Source organism: Rhipicephalus sanguineus, chromosome 11, assembly GCF_013339695.2.
Source record: "Rhipicephalus sanguineus isolate Rsan-2018 chromosome 11, BIME_Rsan_1.4, whole genome shotgun sequence".
NCBI classification, from domain to species: domain Eukaryota; kingdom Metazoa; phylum Arthropoda; class Arachnida; order Ixodida; family Ixodidae; genus Rhipicephalus; species Rhipicephalus sanguineus.
Genome location: NC_051186.1, coordinates 11,414,859 through 11,442,665, shown reverse-complemented (window position 1 = coordinate 11,442,665; position 27,807 = coordinate 11,414,859). Strand labels below are relative to the sequence as shown.

At 48.4% G+C, this 27,807-nt stretch overlaps 1 protein-coding gene across 1 annotated transcript in view; it reads left to right on the top strand.

The window, feature by feature from the left end:
• The first annotated feature begins 1,049 nt into the window (after nucleotides 1-1,049).
• The window catches only part of LOC119374395 (organic cation transporter protein), a 47,335-nt gene continuing 20,577 nt past the window's right edge, over nucleotides 1,050-27,807 (top strand). The window contains exons 1-3 of the mRNA XM_037644483.2: nucleotides 1,050-1,135; nucleotides 24,445-24,771; nucleotides 25,820-25,923. Of these exons, the coding sequence (XP_037500411.1) occupies nucleotides 24,454-24,771; nucleotides 25,820-25,923 (422 nt within the window). The 5' untranslated portion in view covers nucleotides 1,050-1,135; nucleotides 24,445-24,453. The remainder of the gene's footprint in view (nucleotides 1,136-24,444; nucleotides 24,772-25,819; nucleotides 25,924-27,807) is intronic.

Here is a 27,807-nt window from a genome sequence, read left to right as displayed (position 1 = left end):
AGTAAACCTTACTGGTTATTGATGGCAGAACTTACGAGCTTTACTAACTGCTGGCTAGTAAGCAAATTTCGCGAAGGAAGTAAAATACGCTTTAAGCTAGTACGTACAAGCGTTTACTAACCAAACACAGGATTCGCCTCTGTGGCATGCGTGTTTTCAGGGTTGGCACAAATCCTGGTGTTCTGCTGAAGTTCCCTAAAAGTTGCTGCACTCACAGCTCGAGTATGATAAGCAAGTAACTGGTATAAAATACGAGCAGCTACTAAAAAAATAGCATTACTGAGTAAGGAAAGTAGTGCACAAATGACAGAAAATATGCTCCTTGTGACCCACGTGATCAGTTTTTTTAGACCAGAATACAAAGAATAAACATCAATAATAATAATTCTAAGGGGGATTTTCGCCCCAAAACCACCGTATGACCATTAGGGACGCCGTAGTGTGGAGGGCTCCGGCAATTTTGGACCATCTGGTGTACTTTAACGTTCTCCCAAATCTCGATACACAGGCCTCAAGCATTTCACCGCCATCGAAATGGGGCCGCCAGTGCCGGGATTTGATCCCGCGACCTTCGGGTCAGCAGTCGAGCGTTATAACCACTGCACCACCGTGGCAGGGTAGAGAATAAACTTTAATGAAAAAAACGCTGTAGGTTGGATTACCGATATAGTAGGTGGATTATGCATGTACTAGCGAAATTTTGTCACCATGTTGCTAGCGCAGCATAGCCTTACTCGCTTTTGCGTTAGTAAACTCAACGTTACTAACAAATGACAAAACCAGCTTAAAATTTGGCGCGTTACCAGCAATCACATACGCTTAATTTATTTTGTACAGGTGCCGTCACGTGAACGCCTATTTTTTTAAGCGACGTTATCTGCGTATCTCGTGCGGCCTGTGGATATCTGAATAGCGTTAATGACGACCTGTACTCAACGAACTGTGTCACGCTGCTCACGCTTGTGAATTAAGGGCCACGCTGTTAGGAACCAAGGATTTCGCGATAACGTTTAGATAAACGACAACAGAGGAAGCGGCTTGAGGGGCGCGGCCATAAAACGTATTGTCGGAGGGACAGTCAGCGACGCACGTTCTTTTACGATAACTGGCGACGCTGTGGCCTGACGTGAACAAGGTGAGTGGGTCTCTCGTACAGTGAAAAGCGCAGATTTTCGCTACGCATTGCGTCACCTATCTTGAGCGCTGCGACTGTATTTTGTAAGGTGGCTTTTGATGAGCACAACATCGCAAAAAAAGAAAAGGCAGTGTTCCGTAATACTCTTTTCTTCGAGGTAGCGAATAATATAGGATCCCGCGTCATGAAATAATAATAATAATAATATCTGGGGTTTAACGTCCAGGATATCGTGCACAATACTTTTTACTGTGCAACCACAATGCTGAAATAACGTTCTGGACTGGTCTGGTCATAAAAACAGAACAGCTGCTTACGTTGCGTCGTCCGCTTTACAAGAAAGCAAGACAGCCTTAAACATGTATGAAGTGGAAGCAACGGAATCTACATGCATGTCCCACTTAATGTAACTTGATTGTTCATTGGGGCCATAAATGGCCAAATGACCAATATATGGCTATAATTGTTCAGTAAGTACGCTTCTTTTTAAGAAAGATGGCGATCGAACGGGAGGGTCGTTATTGAGTCCTGTGAAAAAATGGCTGCACTTGCAGAAATTCAACGATTTCACCTCGTTTGTGCCACTTTAAAGGTCGTCGTGATGGAATCACCCGTAATACAGATCCGGCATGGATGACTTGCATACTAAGCACACCGATTGATAAGCTTATGAACACGTTTTTGAAGTTGGTGAAACTTTTTAACGCGCCCGAGATATCGAAGACTTTGCTTTAAAAAATTTTACGATCGGTCCTACGTTTAAAAAACTTGCAGAGCACTGCTATAAAACATCCGTGACGACTGCATCCTGTTGATTCCCTGCTCAGAGCGAAAAATTGGGTATTGTAGGGTCAATTCTTCGACTCCATTTTGGTGTAGCCTTTTAAGTCTGCCAATAACCAAAAAAAAATTCGATTCAGATGAAGGAACCATAAGAAAACTTAATGAATTGATAGTGGTAAAAAAAGGATGGGCAGCTTTCCTTTGTCTATTAGAGGTGAAATGTACAGACGGGATCACACTTGTCTAGAGCGGTGGAGCGCGTGGCTGTGACGCTGCTGTTGTTTCCAGCTGTTACTACACGTTAGCTGCAAGCTTCCTTTCATGCTTGAATTATAACATCGTGGCCTAGCATGCAGCATGACTATGTTAGGTATCATTACGGCGTCGGTCTTTGCATATTTTTGCAGAAAACGGCAGCTGAAGCGGCCGCACTGGGCGCTTTAGACAAGTGTGATTCCGTCTGTACATACTTGTCTACTGTGAAGGGCAGGCAACGCTTGTAGGGTAACGTAGAACGTGACGTGGTGTTAACGACAGCGACAACGATGTGGGAAACGCGACTTAAGCAGTTTCCAATGTCTGGATAAGGGAGCGTTCGGCATTTTCGGCGGGACTCTCGTCAACATTGAGTCTGTATTTCAGTGTAGACGGCAAGCGCTCACTACAGTCTCAGTCAAATTCCGCTCACAACACGCGCTGTCACTTTCAGAGAAAACTTCACCGTGACGAAGTTTTACTAAGCTGCCCGACCTGATGGCAGCCATTGTGTAAGCCGAGCGGTTGTGTGGTACAAAAGTAAATAGAAAAGAAAAAAACAACTCTTACCAAGCTGCCCGCCTTGCCTCAGTGATATTGTAAGGAGCACAAAAGTTCATTACGAAAGGGGGTGGGTGTCCACATACAGTCACGTGTGAATAGAACAACACAAACGCCGACGATGAACTCAAAGCGCACGCTTCCAGTGGCGGTAAAGAAGGCGTACACAAAAGTTAACTGCGCATGTTCAGGCAGGGAGCGCCACCTGTCAATCAGATAGGTGCGTATTTAGCGAGAAATGACTGATTTGACGTTTCATCTCGTCGGCATGCAAGTTAATCAGGGGCTGTCTCGCGCATGCGCTTCCACTACTATTGATATGCCAAGCCTCGACCACTAGATGTGTTTCTTCGTTCCTGTATGCGAGTCCTGACAGTGACTAATGCAATTTGCTGAAATGCAATGCAAGTCTTTCAGACTAGGGAACGCAGGTACAGCCGCGTCCAAGTCTCTGTAGAGCGCGCGAGCAGCCAGCTTTGCTCTGCGGAGGGACACCTTGAGGCGGTTGCAGGGTGTGACGTGGTGTGCCCCGGGGGCATGCGCGGCCTAACAAATGTGCAGATCTGCGCACGTTGTTTTCAATTACAAATTTTGTTGTTAGGCGCCTTTGTTTTGCCACCTGTGCGCATTACCCGAGGTTATCACTTTTTCATTTGCCCACGTATCTCGGAATAGCCACAAAACGCGCATCGTTTGTTCTGAAAGAGTGGGGCGCGTGTTGTTAACCCAAGTCAGTAGCGTAGCCAGCGGGTGGCACACCGGGCCCGTGCGCCCCCCCCCCCCTCATCGTAAAAAAATATTTCTGCCTACGCCCCTGGCCCAAGTGCGTATTATTTGGCATCGAGATCCCGCAAGCGCCTTGAGGCCGAGTGAAAATTCGGCTAAACAACGGCACTCTTCAACTTTGCCACTCGTACATAGCAGGTTTGCATGTCTATTAGGCCGCGCATGCTCCTGGGCAAACCACTTCGGACCCCACATCCGCCGCAAGGTGTCGCTCCGCAGAGCAAGGCCGGCTGCATGCGCGCTCTACACAGACGTGGACGGGGCCGTACATCACATATGGCCACTTACATCGCAGCTTGTGGCTGCCTGCCCACTTCTGATTCCATACGAATTCTATAGTCAAGTATCAGAAAGCCCGTCTCATTTCGGAAGCTTACCAAATCACCAAGTATGGTGACAGAACATTAATTACAACCAACAGGCAATCAAGCCAAGGAAAGTATAGGGGGTGTTATTTGTTGTATTTGTGATACAAATGTGAAGGAAGTAAAGTGGACGAAAAGACAGCTTGCCGCCGGCAAGGACCGAACCTGCAACGTTCGAATAACGCGTCCGACGCTCTACCAATAGCTACGGCGGCCGTCGTTCTCCCGTGCACCTTACGTGTAGATCTGTGTGTTTAAATCTGGGAGTGTTAGTCAGCGCCGCTAGTAGCCATGACTGCGAGTGTTGACACAACGTGGCGCTTTCGAATGTTGAGAGATCTCTCAATGTTAGGCATACGTGGCAAAATGCTAAATGTAAGCGAGAGCCACCTGTCGAATCGCACATTTCGTGTTCCTGTTGACAATGTCCTATCACGACACTTTGTCCAGGAAACGAGTGTGTCACAGGGTTGTGTCCTCAGCTGTACACTTCTTATCATAAAAATGACTTCCTTGGGTCTGTTCATCCCGCATAGCATGTTCTATTCCGCGAATATGGATAATGTGCAGAAACAGGCTTTAATCTTGTAATCTTGAAATGTTTGAGCGGCAGGTTCAGCATGGTTTCAACAAGGTCTCTAAATGGCAGACGAGAACGGCTTCACACTGAATCCACAAAAAAACGCCGGCAGTCTTATTATCTAGAAATACAGTCCTTCTTCCCAATCTTGACGTTGATCTGCGTGGCCAGTGCCTGTCTGTAAAGACGGAACATAAATTTTTAGCCTAATCCTATAAACAAAGCTAACTTCATATCACACATCAAGGATATAAAACTAGCGCATAAAAACAATCAAATATTCTATGAGTGTTGTCACGCACAGCATGGGGTAGTGACAAGAAGTGTCTGATGATTCTGTATAAAAGCAGCATGCGTCTAGATTACGGAGCAATAGTCTATCAATCTGCGACACCAAGCGCCTTGAACATGCTTCACCCTGTCCGCCATCTAGGCATTCGCCTTTCCACAGATGCCTTTGGGACGAGCCCCGTAGAAAGCCTCTACGTTGAATCAAACGAGTGGGCGCTCCATTTGCAGAGATGCTACATATCCTTCGTGTATTTTCTCAAAGTGAACGCAAACAAAGAACACCCTTCGCACCCTACTGTCAATGATTTGTCCAGTTTTGCCCTCTTTCGCAGCCGTCTTGCCATGAGACAGCCCTAATCACTTCGTGTGAGGGACCTAGCTGAGGCAATGGGTGTGCCACTCCATGAACACCGTTTTAGTGGCTCCCGCAGCACCTTCCCGCCGTTGCAGTTAGCACCTTATAGACTGCGATGTATCGGTCATGGATAGTTGCGAAGCACGCTCCTGTTGCACATATCCGTACACACTTTGTTACGTTCTACCTGTCATAGGCCGGAAGCGGTGACATGGAAACCAGTCGATGTGGCAGGGCAAAAAACAGCGAGCGCTTATTTCCAGCTCGGAAATATATAGGAAAGTAAGAGGAGAGAAAGAAGGAAAGAGTTACAATGACGCATGCGCCGTGGGGCGTCATTTGGCCCGACTTGTTATCTGCAGCACACTTCCTCGAATTCGCAGCGCAAGTACTCTAACCCTGAGTTATTTACATATGCCTCAGCCTCACACTGGTGTGTCCTACGCAGCAGTTGGTCCATCATTTTCAGATGCCGGTGTTCGGCATCCTGACACAAGCATCTTCATAGCAGAGGTTATGCGATGTTTACGGACGTTACAATTAAAACTACAAAGTGCAGTTATACGCACAGATACCGCAAGAGCTTAAACTCTGAAAAAAAAAAAGACCGAAATCCTGCCCTTATCTCTCTCTGCACTCACTGTTATGCACGATTTATCCACTCGAACAGCATGTGGTAGTGTTCTGGGTGCCAGAGCACCGCGAGATCGAAGGAAACGTGTTGGCGGACAAGCTAGCTGCATCCGTCCACGAAAACGCTGCCGATACATCCACAGCTGTCTCTGCACTAGAGCTAAAACACTTCCTACAACGAAAGCTCACGGCTTATTGGCAGCGCTAGTGGGATAGGCAAACACAAAATAAATCACATTTTATCAAGCTGCATCTTAGTAATTGGCTGCCGGTATCGAGATCACGCCGCACAGATGTAAACTTACCAGGCTTAGAACAGGACGCACGCACAGCACACACGCATACCTTCTGTGTGGTGGCGATTCACCCGTGTGTGAGAAATGTGGTGAACCACGTACCGTGCTTCACATTTTAATCCAATGAAAAGAATTGTACGCTATTAGAAGAAAACACTTTCCATTACCCAACCGACAGCAAAACCACTTCATCGATCGATGTTCATAGGTAGGGAATCGGTTTTTAAATATTAGTCTCTGTTTGCGTTTTTAAAAGATGGGCGTAGTTTTCAGGTCATTTACCCAGGAAATCCGTAACACGACCTCTGAGCACAGGTTGCTGCGGCGGTAACTACAACAGAGAAAGCATCACCTGCCTCGTGGCGCTTGGACCCAGGGGCCGTTGACGAGGCAAGATTCGTGATCACACAATATCGCCATAGTTTTATTATCTTGATCACTTTATGAAATGGGATCAAATTTTGCGGATGGATTCATCAAAGATCAATCTTGCAAAACGTTCTGCAAAGTAACTTTTTGCTTGCTTAGTTGCCGTATTGTACCATTCTTGCAATGAAGCTATTCCTCAGTGGATTGCACAACATGCGGGCTACTTCTACAGAAAGCACGAGAGAAAAAAGATTCTTATTAATCATAGTACTTAGGAGGTGTAGGACCATGACAAGTTTTTTTTTTCTTTTCTGTCAGTCACGCTGAAGGTTTGGGCATGGCGGTCTCGCATGCACCTTCGCATTATGTGACGATCGAAGGCAACCTTTTGGCGACGATCCTCCTGTTGTGATAGGAAGGCCACCTAAGAGCATAAGCATTAGCATAAGACTACAAGAGCATATTATCACCGCAGGATAGGAATATGAAAGATGTACAACTCCTTAACTAGCTGTAGCGATGAGAAGAAATGGAATTTAAAATAGCGAGCGCACAACTTTCAGCCGTTTTGGCCAGTTTTGCTGGCTACATTTAGTGAAGCGATACCATTTGTTCGTACTGCCGGTTCATCCTGCAAGAATGGAAAAAACTAGGTATCTCACTCGCTCTTACCTCCGATAATTGTCCAGCAAAATCCTGGCAGAATTCCCAGAACAAACAGCACAGGAAAATAATTGTCTGAGACGCCCGAATGTAAAGCACAGCGGCGTGCATGAGCTAACGCAAGACAGTAGCAGTGCTGCTTTTTGCGAGGATTGGTGTAGTATTGGTGCGGGATAAATCCAGTCACGTTAGGGGCTTCGAAAAATTTGTGTTATGTGTGTAATATGCAAAGAAAACGTCGTCTGCAACTCCAAAAGCCACTGTTTGCGACAAGCTGTAGTTGCAGAAAAAATTACTGCATTTAACCGTTCATGTGACCATTCGACACCGACTACGTCTCCCTCGACATGACGAAGAAGCTACAAGGGGTTACGAGGAGCCCTTGTGAGAAATTATTACTGCGCCAGTAATGCTGCCAATTTGACAGCCACTATGCCAGCAAGGACAATATTGTTATGTCTTCAGCTCACCACGTCGTTTTTTTGTGCATGGCGGCAGACACTGCTGTGTAAAAATGAACGTAAGAAATGCCTTACAAAGTTTCCTCTCAGCTGTTGACAGTCGCTTCTCAAGTTTCTGCAAACTTTCGTGGGACGTCAGCGGCAGCATGTCAATGGTGCTGCTGTCAACAGGTCTGGCATGCTCATGTCCATGCAGCTAAACTGCCATTTCCAGCCTCCTTAGGATGTTTCCATCCAAGGAAACTGGTCTTTGTTAGATTTGACAGTTTCAATAACGGGCTCATTTTGATTAACATAAACAATGAAGTCACACTCTGACAGATTCAGTATACCCATCACTACATTCATTTGCGTTTCGTAAACAAGTTTCGGCTTTCTGCCCTGGAGGTCTCTGAACGAGTTCTCAATCTTGAGAGGACACTTCACCTCCTGGGCGCGAACTTTCCCTCTTCAGCATTCGCAGGTGAAAAATATTACCCCGTCAGGTGATGCACCAATGATGGGCATGTCCTCAAATACTTCGTCTGTGAGAAAGGCAGCATCTCCAATTTTTTCCAGTCTTGACATGTAGAACAACTTTGCCTCTGCTTCTTTTCGCGAGCCATCCTTTATCCCAGCACTTTTAAATGTTCACGAGTGCGTTACAAGGTTCACGACACCTCGTAGATTATGGGGTCGTGGCGCCTTCTTCAAGTTCTGGGTGCGAGTTAGGCATGCACGGGCTATACTTGCCGTCACCACGCCTTTCCTGTACTGCACCGCATTAGTGAATGTGCTTGCAGCCGCGTTGCGGACTCAATATTCCAAATGCCCTGCTCTGTGTAGGCTTGTTTTATCCAGGACAGGAATTCTGGCCCGGAAAGTTCACGCTTGTCCTGAACTAGATCCATGAGGGTTGGAACCTTTTGTGTGGCTGCCAGGACATCAAGGAAGCAGAAAGAGTAATGTTAACCCTCCAATGCACGAATGAGTAAATCATGAGAGGAAAAAATTGTTTGCCATGCAACCGTATTTTGCATCAAGACAAAGCATTCTGAAAAATATTGTACTAATTGGGCACATAGAAATGAACATATTAGTATCGGTCAAACTTCTCACACGTAATTTGTCAAACTAGAACTAGAATATGCCGCTGCCATTAGAACCCTCACCAAGCCCATATCTGCACTTGAATCAGTTCAGAATCGTGTCACCCCTAAAATTCACCCATTCTTCATATAACATCAGCATTTCTCTCTTAAGGCAGAATTTAGCTTCTCATCCCTCGCTTTTCGTGATCGTGTTGCCACGCTCCCTGTTTTACAGATCCCGAAACCACCCACCTTACATAATGCCATGCTCTTCATGCACGCCATCGCACTCCAGCCATCAACTGCAAGTTATCCGTCCTGAACAGAAAAGAACCTTTCAAGCCTCATTTTTTCCTCGGGCTGTCAGAGACTGGAACAAATTTCCCTACCATGCTGCTGCCATTACAAGTCATTCTTAATTTGTGGACATTGCGCAAACATGTAGCACACCATAACATCTGCTTTTACTGTATAAACACGATACCCCAAACCGGGTCTTCAAAGTATTAAAAATGAAATTAAGCAGCTCTGACAAGTACCGTAGAGGATGCAGTGTAAGTATCCACACAATGCGCCTCTTTCATTTTCCTGTGCTGCCCTCTGCCGTTTCGGTAGGAAATAGTAACAGTGCGATATTCTACACGGGGACACACAAGAGAAGCAACACGGACGGGCGCTGATTTTCAACTTAACTTTATTGAACACGAAAGGAAAATATATGCGGAAAAATTTAAAGAAAACAATAAAGCATGACAGAATATCAAGGGATCATCATTGATCACACGTGCTGTTCCAGAAAAGGATAATTATTTCGTCGACATACAAACAGATGTCATGCTGATGCATGATAAACCTTCTTGCGCTGTATATGCGGCTTCAATGATTTCGCGAGTGCGCTGGTCCTGATGTCTGCCGATGATTGGTTTGTTCAAACAGGGGAGTGCATCCGCACGAACGGCAATGAATAGCTAAAAAACCATCTTTAGCATTGCGCACATTATTGTTGTGATCTCGAAGGCGATCATTTATACACCTCCCCGTCTGGCCTACATAGCATCCCCTACATGAAAGTGGAATTCGATAGATGACATTGCTGCTGCAATCTACATATTGTTTGCGATGCTTGATGGTGCACTTGAGTTTTTTCTTCTTCACAGGACAGGTAACACGTGAAAGATATGAAAGGTTATGGGGTGCTGAAAAAATCACTTGAACACCACAATGTTGCCCGATTTTTTTTGAGACGATGTGATATCTTGCGCATGTATGGAATGACCGAAATCTTATCGCGCCCGCAAGCTTCATTGTCTACCTGCGGACCATTTCTGCCGCAGTTTTTCTTTTTCCTACAGATAGTTTCCGCTACTGACGCATCAGTTTTTGCGGATATTTTGCAGCTTCGAGCCGACGAGTCTAAGCATTAAAACTTTCCACGACAGCATGCGTACAAGATTTTTCCAAAGCGTTGAAAAGACATGTTTGAATAATGCTTCTTTTAACTAATTTTGTATGTGATGATGTGTATGGCAGTAAGGGTTTTTGTACGTGCGGCTCGTACCTCCAGCATGTATGTCGATTGGCAAATGTCAGCCGCAGATCTAGAAACCGAATGGTGCTGTCCCGAGGCATTTTGTGTGTAATCAACAGTGGCTCTAAACATTCTTCAAACAGTCCGATAAGGTGCCTGTTAACAGCTTGGAAGTTTTCAGCATTGCACTTCAAAACCACAAGATAGTCGTCCATAAAACGTAATGTTCTCAGAACACTGCTACCGTTAAAGCGTTCACTCAGAGCTCTGTCGAGCTTTCCTAGAAACAGGTCGCTCAACAGTGAGGCAATGCATGACCCTATTGAAACACCATTTTTTTTTAAGTTTTCATTATTCCATTCAACGTAGGTAGACTTCACGTATAGAGACACAAGGTCTAACAAAGCACCGGCACTTATACCTGTCGTGTTCTGGAATGCTATGGGGCCAAATTCATCGATGCTTTCTTCGATGCATGAAATTAGTTCTTTAGTGGCCAGAGGAGGTGCTAATTGTGCACCATATGTACACTTGAAAAATCAAACCATGTGTTTCCGCTTTGTTCTGTGTTTATCAGATTCTATAAAAACTTTATGCCACCAGGCGCTGCTGCCTCCGTGGCAGCAAGTGAAACTGCTGAAGCGTGATTAGCTCTGCTTTCTATCGTTATTCAGAGGCCTGTGATTTCTAAAAACATTGCCACTGCAGATAGGAAAATTGCAAGCAAGGAATGTTCTGCAATCTTTACCATCGTGATTTTTATTGCACTAAATGAAGCAGTATCATAAAATAAGGTTGTCACTTGAGTTCAGAGCAAGTAGCACCAGATATCAGACTGAAGTCAATGTTAATGCATAGGGAACTACCGCTTGATTCAGCTTCAACAGCAGCACGCTATGCTGTCACTATGCTTTCATTATTGGTGGCTTGCCTAAATGTTTGTAAATTTTGAAGGCACATCTCTGTGCTAATACCTTATTATAGCGAAGCCACATAGCGCGAGGCGATGCGTCCTGAAGGTTCCTCCTGAACGTGTCAATGTCTAATGGTGATGGCTGGGGACAGGGATCATAGGATCTTTTTCTTTTGCCAGAACTATCCTTCTGGTTTGCCACTGTGAACGTGATTTCGCTCACTGGCTTCCATTTCTCCGGCTTCTTGGCTAGAAAGCCAAATAATTAATTTTAATCGCTGTTACGTTGTGGTGGATTGCTCCTAACGAAAAAAAATTACCTCCAGGGGGGCACAATTCAAGCACACGGCACATCAAGGGCAGCTCCGCTGGCTGCAGTGAGCTGCAGCCCAACAACTTGCTGGCATGTTCCACTTAATCTGGAAAACAAAGACGTGCTATTAATTAGCAGTTCCTCTCAAGACACATTTGTGGCTCAATACTTTCTTTGCAACTTTATTTACCCAATGCCCTATCTTGATAATGATGCTACGGGCCAAGTATTTGATAAGGTAATGTTGAACAAGCAGCTTATACTAACACAATAGCTGCAAATACTTAAAATAAAATCAAAATGTGCCACAGCCTAGTGGAAGAAAACAGCTATCGAAATGTCCAATGGCGTGCTGGCTCAGTAACCGCGCAAGTAGATCGCTACTAACAAACGCTTACTACATGATCGGCAAGTGAAATACGCGAATGGTAAACTAAAGTAAAAGTCTGTATATCCTAGAGCATGCATATCCTGTTGTTTTATGGGAACTCTGAAACCGGAGTCAAATGCTCACTTTTCATCGCGATCGGGTGGGATTCGGATCCAATTTCCTGATCGTGATCGGGTTTAACCGCGATCAGCAATGCACCGTAGGATATGGTGTCACACGGGCACTTTTGATCGCGCTCGGGCTGATCCAGATAGCATTTCGTGATTGCGATCAACAATGGTCGGTGCTACACGGTCCACACTAATCTTCATTGAGTTTGGCACAGACGTTAATCATATCGCAATCTCCCCGCAGGGGCGTCTGGAAACAGGCGTTTGGTGTGTAGCGACACCACGGACCCGAGCTAACGGGGGGCTTCGACCCCTCCCACGCCTAGCCGTGCGTGGCTGTGCCGTGTCCGGGGAAAAGGGGATCCTGGGGGTTGAGCCGACGCCGGGTGTTTGGACCTTTAAGGCCCCCCGGAAGAGTCAACACACCCCTTTGGCCCCGGCTTCACGTAGACGGCACCCCTGGGCTGACCCACCCAGGGGAATTCGGCAGTCGCCTTTTCCTATGTCTCTCTTCCTACATCTTCGTCTTTCGCTCTTACTTTAAATCTATCCTGTCATCTTCTTTCTTCCGTTTACTTCCCAATTTTCCAGGCGGCGAGGGTTAACCTTGTGTAGTTATCCAACCTCGGATAGGTATATTTGGTTATAGCGGCGATGCATGGCTGACGTCTCCAAGTGTTATTCAACCTTGTAGCGTCCCCTTGTTGGGCTCGGTGGTGGGTGGCCACCATCGCCGCCGAACTTTACTAGTCCCTCATGGCAAACGCTCTGCCCTCACATCCTGATCGCTCCCTCAAAAGGTGGCGCACCGAAGACATAACTTTTCGCTAAACAGAAGCAGGCTTTCCCCAAGTTCCACGTTGTGCACAGTAATCATGAAAACCAAAACAGTCCGAACTATGTCACCATTTCTTGTCTCAAAGTCGCTGACGGATGCAATTGGCCCAGGCTACGAAGATGGGAAGCGGAGATCTTCTTCTTGAAGTCCGCGACAAAGAACAGTACGATAAACTAGGACACCTTGTGGCTTTTGGCAGTTTTCCGATCTCTGTGACAGCACATCGCACAATGAACACTGTGAAGGGCGTAGTGTCCGACGAAGACCTAGTAGAACTCACTGAAGCAGAACTCTTAGATGGATGGAAAGATCAAGATGTAGTAAATGTCCAGCGCATCACAATCAGGCGAAACAACAACGAAATCCCGACGAAACATTTAATACTCACTTTTAATTCTACTACCCTACCTGAGACTCTAGAAACCGGCTATGTGAAACTTCATGTTAGACCATACATTCCAAACCCGCGACGTTGCTTTAAATGCCAGCGGTTCGGTCATGCGTCACAGAGCTGCCGAGGGCAGCTTACTTGTCCTAAATGCGGAATAACGGGCCATTCTGCCGAAGGATGCACTCACGATGAGACACACTGCGCGAACTGCGATGGAGACCACCCTGCATACTCCAGAGCTTGTCCAACTTGGAAGAAAGAAAAAGAAATAATAACGCTAAAAGTCAAAGAGAACATAACGTTCCGTGAAGCGCGACAACGTCTTTCATCGTCCTTCGCTTTCAAAACGTCTTTTGCCGAAGTGGTGCGACAGGGGGCGGCACCACAACGGCCTATCGCGGTTGCCCGGACCACGCGCAGCGTGCCGAGGCAAACGCCACCCGCCCCCATGGTGGGAGCAGCGAAGGCTGCCCCGCCTACTCTGAATCTGACCACACCGGCGGCCACTACAAGCTCCGGCACCGTAGAGGCCAAGGAGAGCACATCGCCCTCCGGCTCGGTGGCGTCCAAGACTTCGTCACACCAGGCGAAGTCCCCACCTGCCAAGCCAGAGATGCCGGCGACTCCAGGGTCGTCCGGTCTCACGACCACGCCTCGCCAGGCGAGGTCGGACAAACAAGCCAGCAGCTCGCATACGCGGGCGTCCAGTGCCTCAAACGAGGCAATGGACACAACTCCGGTGCCTCTGCTACCGAAAGAGCGGCGTAGCTCCCTGGAGCGCGCTAAGAAAACCAAAAAGCCGATAATGGGGCCCGACGACGGCCCTGCTACTTGAGCTCTAAATCTCGACCTAAACAACACCCACTTCCTTCTCGTACACACAGCACTACCTGACATCCAATATGGAAGCACAAATCATACAATGGAACGTAAGAGGACTGCTTAGAAATCTCGACGATGTCCAAGAACTCTTACACAAACATACACCAAAGGTGCTGTGTGTACAAGAAACACACTTAAAATCCAAACACACGAACTTTCTACGCAGCTACATTATTTTCCGGAAGGACCGGGACGATGCCATCGCGCCATCCGGGGGTGTAGCCGTTATAGTTAATCAAGGAGTAGCATGCACACATTTACCACTTCGAACTTCCCTTGAGGCGGTGGCTGTTCGAGCGGTTCTTTTGAACAAACTCGTCACCATTTGCTCTCTCTATATACCTCCACATTACCAACTGCAAAAACATGAATTTCAGTCTTTAATAGATGAGCTCCCTGAACCTTACCTTGTACTTGGGGACTTTAATGCGCATAGCTGTCTATGGGGTGACTCCCGCTGCGATGCGCGAGGCCGTCTAATTGAACAGTTCCTTTTCTCTTCCGGCACGTGTCTCTTGAATAAAAAAGAGCCAACATACTATAGCCTTGCGAACAATACCTACTCGTCCATAGACCTCAGCATCACATCTCCATCACTTCTGCCCCTTCTAACATGGAAAGTCATTAATAATCCCTATGGAAGTGACCATTTTCCTATAGTTCTGAGCACCCCAATAGTTAATGAATGTCCTCCACAGGTTCCCAAATGGCAAATTGACAAAGCCGATTGGGAACAGTTTCGTAAAATGGCTCTCTTAAGTTGGACCAACATGCGTGCTTTAAGCATAGATGAAGCTGTCGACTACTTTACAGCTTTTTTTATTAATGCTGCAATGAAGTGTATCCCACAAACAGCTGGACTGCCCGGCAAACGACGTGTGCCATGGTGGAACACCGAGTGTCGAAACGCGCGCAAAAAACAAAATAAAGCATGGAGGCTGCTTCGGGACTCGCCGACAGCCGAGAATCTGGACAGTTTTAAAAACATAAAGTCACAAGGCAGGAGAATTCGCCGACAGGCAAGAAGACAAAGTTGGCAGAAATTTTTATCGGGAATTAACTCATATACACAGGAGGCTAAAGTCTGGAACATGGTTAGTAGGGTAGCAGGCCGACAAGCACATTCACTTCCCCTAGTAAACACACAAGGTGACAGCTTGGAAGACCAGGCGAACTTCCTAGGTGCACACTTCGAACAGGTGTCGAGCTTGTCACACTACACGGAAGATTTCCAACGATACAAAACAAGAATCGAAAAAGAGAAACTAGAGCGTAAATCCACAAAACACGAAGCATACAATGAACCTTTCTGCATAGCTGAGCTACAAGCATCGCTTAATTGCTGCAATAATTCCGCCCCAGGCTCCGACCGTGTTGTGTATGAAATGTTAAAACACCTGCCATTTGAAACACAAAAAACCCTCCTTTCCCTATATAATGCTGTTTGGTTTTCCGGTGAGATCCCCTCGGCCTGGAAAGAAGCCATTATTATTCCTATTTTAAAACAGGGCAAGGACCCATCCTCCGTTGCGAGCTACAGGCCCATTGCACTAACAAGCTGCCTGTGTAAACTTTTTGAAAAGATGATAAACCGCCGGCTTATACATTTCCTCGAAGCAAACAAATCACTTGACCCATACCAGTGCGGTTTTCGAGAGGGTAGATCTACCTCTGACCACCTTATCCGTATCGAGGCACAAATTCGCGACGCTTTTGTTCACAAGCAATCCTTCCTTTCGGTGTTCCTCGATATGGAAAAGGCCTACGACACCACATGGCGCTTTGGAATATTAAGAGACCTGTCCCACTTAGGTGTACGCGGGAGAATGTTAAATATAATAGAGAGTTACTTGTCCAATCGAACATTTCGTGTTCGTGTGGGCAATGCCTTGTCCCGAATATTTGTCCAGGAAACTGGAGTGCCGCAAGGTGGTGTCCTGAGTTGCACACTTTTTATTATAAAAATGAATTCCCTACGTCTGTGTATTCCACGGAATATGTTTTATTGCACATATGTCGACGACGTGCAGATCGGTTATAAATCCTGCAACCTTTCAATGTGCGAGCGGCAGGTGCAACTTGGTTTAAACAAGGTAACCAAATGGGCAGACGAGAACGGGTTCAGCCTTAACCCGCAAAAAAGTACTTGCGTATTATTCTCAAGAAAGAGAGGCCTCTATCCCGATCCGGACATTAATCTGCATGGTCAGCGGCTGCCTGTGAAAACGGAGCATAAAAACTAGCCTTCATATCACACATAAAGTATATAAAGAACAAGTGCTTAAAAACAATGAATATTCTAAAGGTGTTGTCACGCACTACTTAATTGGGGTAGTGACAAGAAGTGTCTGATGAATCTTTATAAAATCCTCATACGCACGCGCCTGGATTATGGGGCGATAATATATCAGTCTGCGACACCAAGCGCGTTGAAGATGCTTGACCCTGTCCACCACTCGGGTATTCGTCTTTCTACGGGCGCTTTTCGCACCAGCCCCGTGGAAAGCCTCTACGTCGAATCGAACGAGTGGTCGCTCCACCTGCAGCGATCCTACATGTCGTTTCTATACTATCTCAAAGTGAACGCAGACAAAGAACACCCCTCACACCCCACAATAAATGATTTATCTAGTTCTGCCCTTTTCGACCACCGTCCTTCGGTGCGAGAGCCCTACTCACTTCGTGTGAGGGGCTTGGCTGAGGAAACGGGTGTGCCACTTTTCGAACACTGTCTATTGGCTCCCGCTGCACAACTACCGCCGTGGCGGTGGCAGCTTATAGACTGCGACCTTTCTTTCATGGAAGTAACGAAACACGCGCATATTGCACATATCCGTACATACTTCCTTGAACTACAACACAAATACACTTGTGCAGAATTCTTTACGGACGCCTCAAAGTCCAATACTTCTGTGTCTTACGCAGCCGTGGGGCCATCCTTTACAGATTCCGGTACTCTACACCCTGAATCAAGTATCTTCACGGCAGAAGCTTACGCGATACTTGCGGCCGTTAAACACATTCAGAAAGTAAAACTACAAAAGGCAGTTATTTACACAGATTCTCTAAGCGTGGTAAAAGCTTTAAAAAGTCTGAAAAGACACAAAAACCCCGTCTTTGTCTCGCTGTATTCTCTTTTAAGCACGATCTACGCACTCGAACAACATGTCGTAGTGTGCTGGGTGCCAGGGCACCGCGAGATTCAAGGCAACGTGTTGGCGGACCAGCTAGCAGCATCCGCCCACGAAAACAGTCACAATACATCCTTAGCTATTCCCCCACTAGACCTAAAACACTTCCTGAAAAGAAAGCTCAGAGCCTTTTGGCAGGCCACATGGGATATGCATACACGAAATAAGCTACACGTTGTCAAACCGCATCTCGGTAACTGGCCGCCAGTATCAAAATCACGCCACACAGAATTTACACTCTGCAGACTTAGGATCGGTCACACATACAGTACACACACACACCTTCTGTCCGGTGGCGAGCCACCTTTGTGTGATAGATGTGGTCAGCCGCTCACTGTCCTTCACGTCCTCATCCAGTGCAAGGAACTCGATGCTATCAGAAAAAAACACTTTTAATTACCCTACCGACAGCTATTTCCTCTTCATCCTTCAATGTTCATCGGTAGGGACCCGCTTTTTACATATCAGTCGTTGTCTGCTTTTTTAAACGATGTACAGAGTTTTCATGTCATATATCAAGGTGATCCGTAGCACGGCCTCTAAGCGGAGGTCGCTGCTGCGGGGAATACATTAAAGACAGCACTTGCCTCGCGGCCCTTGGACTCAAGGGCATTGACGAGGCATTCGTGCTGATGTCATATCTGCATAGTCTTATTCTTGCGACCACTTGCCATTCATTCCACTACACATATTTCACGTCACTGTCATGATTTTAATATATATATATTGTACCGGTGCGCATCGGCGCCCGCTCTGTGCCAGCGAGAGTGAAGACGATGACGTTCGTGTGTTGCGCGCTCGGTCTGTTTTCTGTGCTGACGCTGTCTCGCATTTGTGACCCTTGTGCAAGGCGCCGTGCCGAACCTCTTTAGAAGAACCCGCCTGTTGCATTTGGTGGAGCTGCTGGGTAGTTCCCCTCCTCGTCCTGGAGCTCCGCAACCGCACCTTACCATCTGCCTCCGCAATGACCGAGGACACCGTTCCCTCTCCAGCCCCACCTACACCCACGTCGGTCATGTGTGCTGGGGTGTTTCTTCAACGTGACCCTCCGATGTTCAGCGGCACTGACGAAATGGATGTTGAAGACTGGCTGGTAGAGTTTGAGCGCGTGAGCGGTCCGAACAAATGGGATGAAAGTGGAAAGTTGACGCACGTCAGCTTTTACCTGACTGATGTGGCCAAGCTATGGTACTTCAACCATGAAGCCGATTTCACCACCTGGTCGGCTTTCAAAGAGAAGCTCACTTCGTTCTTCGGTAGGCCAGGCGTGCGAAAGCTTCGCGCCGAACACCGCCTGCGTGCCAGAGCCCAAAAAAACGGTGAGACCTTCACCAGCTATATTGAGGACGTCATCGACCTCTGTAAGCGGGTGAATGTGTCAATGGCAGAATCTGACAAAATAAGGCACATTCTGAAAGGCATAGATGACGATGCGTTCCATATGCTAGTAGCCAAGTGCCCTCAGACAGTAACGCAAGTCATTGAACTATGCCAAAGCTTTGATGAGCTGCGTAAAGAGCGCCTTTCTACCCGTCGCGCCGGAATTCCGACAGCGGAACTCTCAGCCTTGGAAACTAGAAGCACTGGCGCTGAATATTCCGCCTTGCTGCCACAAATTAAGCAGTACGTTCGTGAGGAAGTGGCTCGCCAGCTCTCCCTTGTGGCATGTGTCAACGAGAGCCCCACGGCGCTGGATCACTCGCTCCGCCGGGTCATTCAGAGTCAAGTTGCTGAGGCTCTCCCACCTCCTGTTCCAACAACGCAAGTTGCGGCGCCTCTCACTTACGCTGAAGCCGTTACCCATTCATATGCTCGACCGACGCCAGTACCATCCGGCTCAGTCACCAACTTCTACTCGTCGCCACGCCCTGTCCGCCCGGTACGCCCTGTTCACGCACCACCCTTCTCGCCTCCCGGACCTTCTCACAACCCCTGGCGTACTCCAGACAACAGGCCTATCTGCTATGCCTGCGGTATTCCTGGCCATGTTGCACGCCACTGTCGTCGCCGCGGTCTGCATTCGCATGATGACGCCACCAACCTCGGCTACATGCCACAGCTACCAGCACGCCGTACCCCTGCTGACTCATCGGACACTTATTCGCACCGTGCCACTTTCGCCTCCCGTCGATCTCCTTCTCCCCGGCGCCGCTCCATTTCTCCCATGCTCCGCCGTTCCAACTCTGCTCAGGAGGAAAACTAAGAGCCGCAGTTCCTGAGGCAAGAACTGCGCCTTCGTCGAAAATTTCAAGGCCTCATCTTTCGCCCCCTAACGAAATCGCAGTTTTTATAGACGGTGTCGCGACCAACGCTCTTGTTGACACAGGAGCTGCCGTTTGTGTTATCAGTGAACTATTATGCCGCAAGCTCAAGAAAGTGACGATACCGGTTTCTGACCTTCTATTACGGACGGCGAGCTCACAGCACGTTAAGCCTTCGGCCGCGTGCACAGCACGTGTTTTCATCAACGACGCATTCTATATTGTCGAATTTGTTGTCCTCTCGCATGCGTCGCATGACGTCATCCTCGGCTGGGACTTCCTTTCCGCACACCATGCTGTCGTTGACTGCGCTCGTGCTCAACTCGCTCTGTCCCCTTTGGGTACCACTGTCCCGGACTCCCCAAGCCCGTCGCCTAAATTGGTCGTCGCTGCTGAGGTCGTCATTTCGCCGTTCTCCGCCGCCTTAGTGTCCGTTTCCTGTGACTCTGTCTGTGATTCCAGTGCCCTGTTTACACCGTCTGAAGACTGTGCGCGCCGACGAAACCTTGTACTCCCTTTTGCTGTCGTTACACTTGCGAATGGTGCCGGTGCAGTCTACGCTTGCAATCCATTCCCCTGCTCATCAACTCTGTTACAAGGCGAATGCATCGGTCGTCTGGACACTTTTGATGCCATCTTCCCGTTGGATGCACCCTACGATATGGCAGCACTACCGATAAATGCCGTCACTTCCGCCACCGCATCTGCCTCACCTGACCAAGACGCCTTCTTGCGTAGCATCGATAACGCGCTTACGCAAGCTCAGCGCACAAAGGTTGTTCAACTGCTTGAACGCTTTCGTGGTTCATTCGACGTCGGCCAATTATCATTGGGGCGCACGTCTGCGGTTGTTCATCGCATCGACACTGGTCACCATGCTCCACTGCGACAGCGTCCCTTCCGAGTATCGCAAGCCGAACGTCGCGTTATTAGCGATCACGTAGATGATATGCTGCAACGCGGCGTGATTCAGGAATCCAACAGTCCCTGGGCTTCTCCTGTCGTGCTGGTGCGAAAAAAGGATGGTTCGATCAGATTTTGCGTTGACTACCGCCGGCTAAACAACATTACGAGAAAGGATGTTTATCCCCTACCACGAATCGACGACGCCCTGGATTGCCTTCAAGGAGCCGAATATTTTTCTTCTCTGGATCTGCGTTCAGGCTACTGGCAAGTGCCGATGGCTGAAGCCGACCGTCCAAAAACAGCTTTTGTCACCCCTGACGGTTTATACGAATTTAATGTAATGCCCTTCGGGCTTTGCAACGCGCCTGCAACCTTCGAGAGGATGATGGACACTATTCTCAGAGGACTCAAATGGCAGACCTGTCTATGCTATTTAGATGATATAGTGGTCTTTTCTGCAGATTTTCCATCTCATATCGCTCGCCTTGAACAAGTTCTCGAGTGCCTCACTACTGCTGGCTTGCAGTTAAACTTAAAGAAATGTCATTTTGGCGCCCGTCAGCTTACCATTCTAGGCCACGTCGTCTCGAAAGACGGTATTTCACCAGATCCTGCCAAACTTCGAGCGGTTGCCGAATACCCCAAGCCCAGCACTCTAAAGGAGCTCCGAAGCTTCATCGGCTTGTCTTCATATTTTCGGCGCTTCATTCGCAATTTCGCCTCCATTATTTCCCCCTTGACACAGCTTCTCGCCGGCAGCACCGACCTCTCGGCATGGAATACCGATTGTGATGAGTCATTTACGACGCTCCGCCGACTTCTCACGTCCCCACCAATCCTGCGTCACTACGATCCCAACGCGCCTACAGAAATACACACGGACGCTAGTGGCGTTGGACTTGGCGCTGTCCTCGCCCAACGCAAACACGGCTTTGGCGAGTATGTTGTAGCATATGCCAGCCGTACCCTCACAAAGGCAGAGTCAAATTACTCCGTAACAGAAAAGGAGTGTCTGGCAATTGTTTGGGCAATCGGTAAATTTCGCACCTACCTTTACGGGCGTCAGTTTGACGTTGTCACCGACCACCATGCCTTATGCTGGCTGTCGTCTTTGAAAGACCCGACTGGACGCCTCGCTCGGTGGGCTTTACGCCTACAAGAGTATGACATACGTGTCATTTATCGCTCCGGGCGAAAACATTCGGACGCTGACGCCCTATCTCGATCGCCACTGCCTTCTGACACTGCCTGCTCATCAGCTTCTACATGTGATTCGTCATCTCTGACCATCACCGACATGCCGGCCGAACAGCGCAAAGATCCTTGGATCGCTTCCCTTCTTGACATTTTGTCTTACCATCCCCCTGCCTCCGTTTCACGCACCCTTCGTCGTCAAGCTCAACACTTCGCCGTTCGTGAAGGCTTGCTGTATCGTCGCAATTACCTAACCGATGGCCGCAGGTGGCTCCTCGTTATTCCTCGTCATTTGCGTACGGACATTTGCAGCGCCTTCCACGACGACCCCCAATGCGGTCATGCTGGCACATTCAAGACGTACTCCCGTCTGCGCCTGAGGTACTACTGGCGAGGCATGTATCGATACGTTCGCCGGTATGTTCAGTCATGCCCTGCGTGTCAACGCCGTAAGCTACCTACTCGCAGCACCACTGGTCCTCTACAACCATTGCCCTGCCCTGCCCGACCATTCGACCGCGTCGGAATTGATCTTTTCGGCCCACTCCCGAACACTCCTGACGGCAACCGCTGGATCATAGTCGCCGTAGACCACCTCACACGGTACGCCGAAACATCTGCGCTACCAGCTGCCACCGCGAAAGATGTCGCCTGGTTCCTTCTTCGTCACCTCATTCTGCGACATGGTGCACCACGTGAATTGCTAAGCGACCGTGGCCGCGTCTTCCTCTCAAACGCAATTGAGGCCCTTCTAAAAGAATGCCACATTGTACACCGCACCGCTTCCGCATACCATCCCCAAACTAACGGCATGACGGAACGCTTCAATCGTACCCTTGCCGACATGCTTGCGATGTACGCGTCGGACGATCATACCAACTGGGACCGAGTACTTCCTTTCGTCACATATGCTTATAACTCTGCGGCCCAAACTACCACCGGCTTCTCTCCCTTCTTTCTCCTGTACGGACGTGAACCTTCATGCTCCATGGACACCATTCTGCCCTACCAACCGGACATTTCTGAAGCCAAACCGATTTCTGAAGCTGCTGCTTACGCAGAAGAATGCCGTCAACTGGCTCGTTCGTTTACTGCGCAAGACCAGTGTCGCCAGAAATCACGCCACGACGCTGCTGCGTCTAGTGCCCATTACTCCCGGGGAGCGCTCGTTTGGCTCTGGGTCCCGTCCACAACTCCAGGCCTCTCCACCAAACTCTTGTCAAGGTACCAAGGCCCTTACCGCGTCTTGGAGCAGACATCTCCCGTGAACTACGTCGTCGAGCCAATCGACTCAACGGCCGATCATCGCTGCCGCGGCCGCGAAACAGTTCACGTGGCGCGGCTCAAACCCTGCTACGACCCGCCTGTAGCATCTTCTCCCTAGGTCGCCAGGTTGGCTCCTTTTTGTGCGAGGAGAGATTGTACCGGTGCGCATCGGCGCCCGCTCTGTGCCAGCGAGAGTGAAGACGATGACGTTCGTGTGTTGCGCGCTCGGTCTGTTTTCTGTGCTGACGCTGTCTCGCATTTGTGACCCTTGTGCAAGGCGCCGTGCCGAACCTCTTTAGAAGAACCCGCCTGTTGCAATATATATGTTTTACCCGCCTTTAGCGCGAGGAATTTTAAGGCCCCTTTACAGCTACTTACCGCAACCATTGCTCACATCCTTTGTCTCATGAACTGGCGCTCTTTGACCATCAATTGGCCCTTGCGCCATTAAACACCACATATCATCATCAATCATATCGCAATCTCCGAGCCCGGTAACGAGCACCTGATCCGGATAGGCCCTGATCGCAATCACGGGAGCTCGTGTGAAATGGGTTTAGCTACTCGGATGCGGCAGCCAACGGCTGCGTACACGCGCACCGTGACGAGAGATATGCGTGTGTCGGAAAAGTGAGTCCGCGAACTTGCAAGTGCAACTCCAGGAAAAATCAAAGTAAAAGCTCTTGTTACGCATTGTGATTGCGTTTTTCTGCTGTATGATTTAGAAAGTATACGCACCTAAGTGGTCGAACAGCGTGCTAAAGACCACTCTACACAGTGCGTATGATTTACCTTTACCGCGTTTCATATTCACCGAAGGAGGTGATGGTGCTCTTATTAGCAAAGTGTGACGTTCAGCTATTTACCGCATAGCATCAATGTCACCGGCGCTACATCGTACTGATAGAGTGAAGAAACAGACAAAAAATTGTTGCGACTTTCATTCGTCCTCTCCAACATGACACAACCACCGACAGATGTGTGCCCGTGCTGACATATAGCGATGCGCTAATACTGCATTAAACACACACGAGGGTTTTAACATCCGAAGCGATTGCACGTGAACAAAGAAGCTTGCTTACCCGGCTGCGCAAAGGCAGTGAGCACCGGTGACGGCTCCGGTGACCTTGCGAAGTACGGCGTGAACCAGGTAGGAGCCCCCTTTGATGGATGGAAGGCAAGTCGACCGCAAGACACCAACTTCGCTGCGCGGTGACACTTCATTGTACATAATGTTCCTGACATATATACTCCTCCTCGTGGAAGGGGCGACCCTTGTTCAACTGGCGCTCGCATCTCATACCCGACAACTGAAGATTCTTGACCCAGCCGTCGGTGAGAGCCAGGTAGTCCCCAGGAACAATATGCTGCCCTAGAGAGCTCATGTTGTCACGCGCACTAACCTCCATGCGGTAGGTAGGCGACGCGAAACGCGCGATATCAGCGATCCTCTACCAGAGCGTTTGCAGCGGTGTGCGGGAGGTGGCAGCACAGGAAAATGGAAAACGCGGATTGGCTAAATACTCGTGCCGTCCTTCTGCCCAGGTCGCGGTTTCAATTGGAGGCCACTATCACGCGCGGGAAATAATGAAAAACGCTATTGCACCTAGATACGAACGAACGAATAAGAGATGGAAGTTTCTGTGCTATGTTGCAGGGCTTACACATGGCTGCCCCCACTGTGGACACCGTGCTGGACAAGCTCTCTCGCTGCCATGTGGTTATCTTTGTGTTCGCGTTCATCAGAGGCCTGCCTGTCACATGGAACCTAATGATGCCGGTGTTCGTGGCTCCGTCTGCAGTCGACTTCCGCTGCAACGACGACGCACTCAACGACACTGTGACGTCATTCAGCGGCGGTGACCACCATATGTGGACGAACAACTCGGCGCAATGTTTCAGTTCCGCTACATCCAATGCCAGCGAACCGTGCGAATCATGGGTCTACGACCGTAGCGTGTACGGCAAAACTGTCACTGAAGAGGTACCGTGCCTTATTCGTTGTAACTTAGTAAGGTAGCTAACTTTACTGTAATGGGATACAGCTTAAGAAGTCTAGAGAGGCCCCGCCCAGGCGACCGAAACGCTGTAGCCGAGTGGCTCCGCGACTAAAGAAATAGTCCCGCTCATGCAATCGGCAATGCTCTCCGAGGGCGGGGTCACCGGCCGTCCGCCTCATGACGTCACTCTGGAGTGCGCGCCCATTGGTGAAGGCTTGTGTGCATCCGCCTTTGAGCAAGAAATGCCGCGGACTTCTTAAGTTGTATCTGACTGTAGTTGGTTCTTCATACTGATAATAAACAGCGCAAAAGAAAAGAAAACACAGGGACGAAAACCGGACACACTGGACAAGCGCTGACTTCCAACGGTTTATTTTGTTGATTTTGATGAGATTATTTGTAGTTTTTAATTGTAGTATAATAACTGCAGCATAAATAGAAATGATTTGAAGTGGACGAAAAAATACTGCTTCTTAAGTGGGGCCCAAACCCAGCACCTGCGAACTACGCGTCTGGTGCTCTACCAATGGAAGTACGACGGCGGTCAACGCCCGTCCACTTTGTTGGGTAATACGCGCATGTAATAAATGTTATGCAAAAAGCGTGAGATATCACAAACATCAAATTAATACGTCTTTTCGAGCAGAACCATTACATATAACTCAAGTATGGAGTCTATAAATGAAATATCATTACCTGAATGCACATAGGCGCAGGGAACATGGATACATACATATTTATTTATTAGCGGGTAGATGCAGTAATAGTTTAAAATCAACGCAAAGACAAAATCTGTTAAATCTAAATATCGCAACTAATAGTGATGTCGAATCTGTTAGATCAAATCTTTATTTTAGAATACTTGCAAGATGGCAGGCTAGTTTCAGTGGCTACGTAACGTATGATGGTAGGTCACTCCATTGAACTATTGTACTTGAAGACAAGTGGCCTTCTTGTAAATAGAAGGAAGACAAATAGGCTTTTATTGAAACGGCCTGCTATTTCTAAACGACAGGCGCAATTCTTTTGCAGTTTAACATGGTGTGCAGGAACAGGTGGATGGTATCCTCTTCCCAAAGCCTCTACCTCGCTGGCATGGTTGTTGGAACAGTGGCAGCATCTCACACTTCGGACTGGTGGGTTGAGCACTACTTGAGGCCGGGCTCGGGCATAGGAACTTCGTCGTCTGACCATAGTCTAGCCCGCAAAAAAAAACGCTGCCTCACAACTCGGCAAATGCACCTTGGTTGTAAAGAACTAAAGGCCAACGCAAATTGTCATAGGATTTCGGATTCTATCATAGTTTATATCAGAAATTTTCTAGACGAAGTCGTTAGACACATCTGCTGCATAATACGCAGATTTCGGCATCTGTCTTTGATGTTCGTTTCTGCACTGCGTGGTGTGTCTAACGAAACACAGCATCCTGGGGTAAATTTCTGGATTGATCTTGGAATGTACAACCGGCCAGCGCTCGCGCACTATCGTGCGCGAGCGCTGACTTTTTGTGCGTCAGCGCCCTACGACGGAGCCAAGTTGCAAACAGGGCGAGAGTAAGCGCATGCCCACGAAGCGCGCTCAGCTGGGCCCATCGTCTGCTTGGTTGTTCCTTCGTGAGAAGGTCACGCTCCATTAACTCACTTCAGACGAACAGGCAGCGCGTCTTGCTCGTATCTTATATTCCGATCAGCAAGCGACCGAGAAAATGAAATCCGCAGACGTCACACGCCCGCGCAAATGAGATAAGCTAAAAAATGGGGATCGTTCATTTGTTATCTGGCGACGCAAACGCTTTCTTTTTTCCTTGTAAGAGGGGCGCTTACACTCGCCCTGCTTGCAACTTGGCTCCGTCGTACGGCGCTGACGCACAAAAAAGTCAGCGCTCGCGCACGATAGTTAAAGATTTGGCTGGCTGTACTACATCGCTCGTAGCCGACGCTTTTGTTTTTTCGTGCTACTGTAGGCACATTGCTGAACATGGGGCAGATGCGTTCCTGCTTAAATGAAGGGCTTCACCGAACCGTGTACGCCATCATCCTTGTCTCGTAGTGTTGGGAGGTGCGCGTGCCTCCGGTGGGAATTGTGTAGTTTGAACGGCCGGTCGTGGTAGCGCAAGCCTTATCTCGAGAGCGATAAGCTCATGATTTTGCAGGCGCTGTGTTCACACCGCTGAGTTTGCGTTAAAGTCTTTTACAGCGTGAATGTCGTTTCGCTCACTGTAGCGGCCGCGTGTCCTTACGCCAGCGTTTTGTTGAGTTATGCCAGGTACGACGCCAAAGGAGTAAGTTGCTATCCTTACTTCGTATGACATTCCATTTTGTTGTTATCGCGTTCGTTACTTCGCCGTTGCGGCGAAACTGCGGGTTTTCTTTTTTTTTTATACTCGCGCTCGCTCTAAAGGCCGTCACATTGGGATTGCACACTGTCCTACAGGTCTGTCACATTCATTTCTTAAGTCCATAAAATATTCAAAAGCATTGGAGGAGAGAGAACGGAAGCCCCCCGCTTTTATGTCGGTGTGAAAGCGTTGGGCAGTGCGTTGCAGGGAAGAACTTTCCTCAATGTTTGTATTAGGTTCTGGTGGGCTAGTTGGTTCATTGCTGTTAGACGTTCTTAAACTGCGCGAAATGACCAGGATGCAAGCAAGAAAACACCAAGAGCACCACGAGAACAAACAGGGAACGTCACGACAACACCACGAGAAGACAGAGAACACCACGAGCGCACTACGCTCGTTTTCTCTGTGTTCTCGTGGTGTTTTCTGTGTTTTCTGTTTGCTTCGAGACTCCACAAACACGAGCGCACTGCGCTCATGGTGTTCTCTGTGTGTTCTCGTGGTGTTCTCTATGTTTTCTGGCTTGTGTCCTGTAGGTTGTCTACCGACCGGGAAAACCGGGAATTCTCATGATTTTGGGTAGTCTGGAAATTCTCAGGGAAAACTCAGGGAAATTGTGCTTCCATCAGGGAAAATCAACAGTAACTTTATTGAAAGGAGGCTAAAGTCGCGGTAGCGCTTGCTC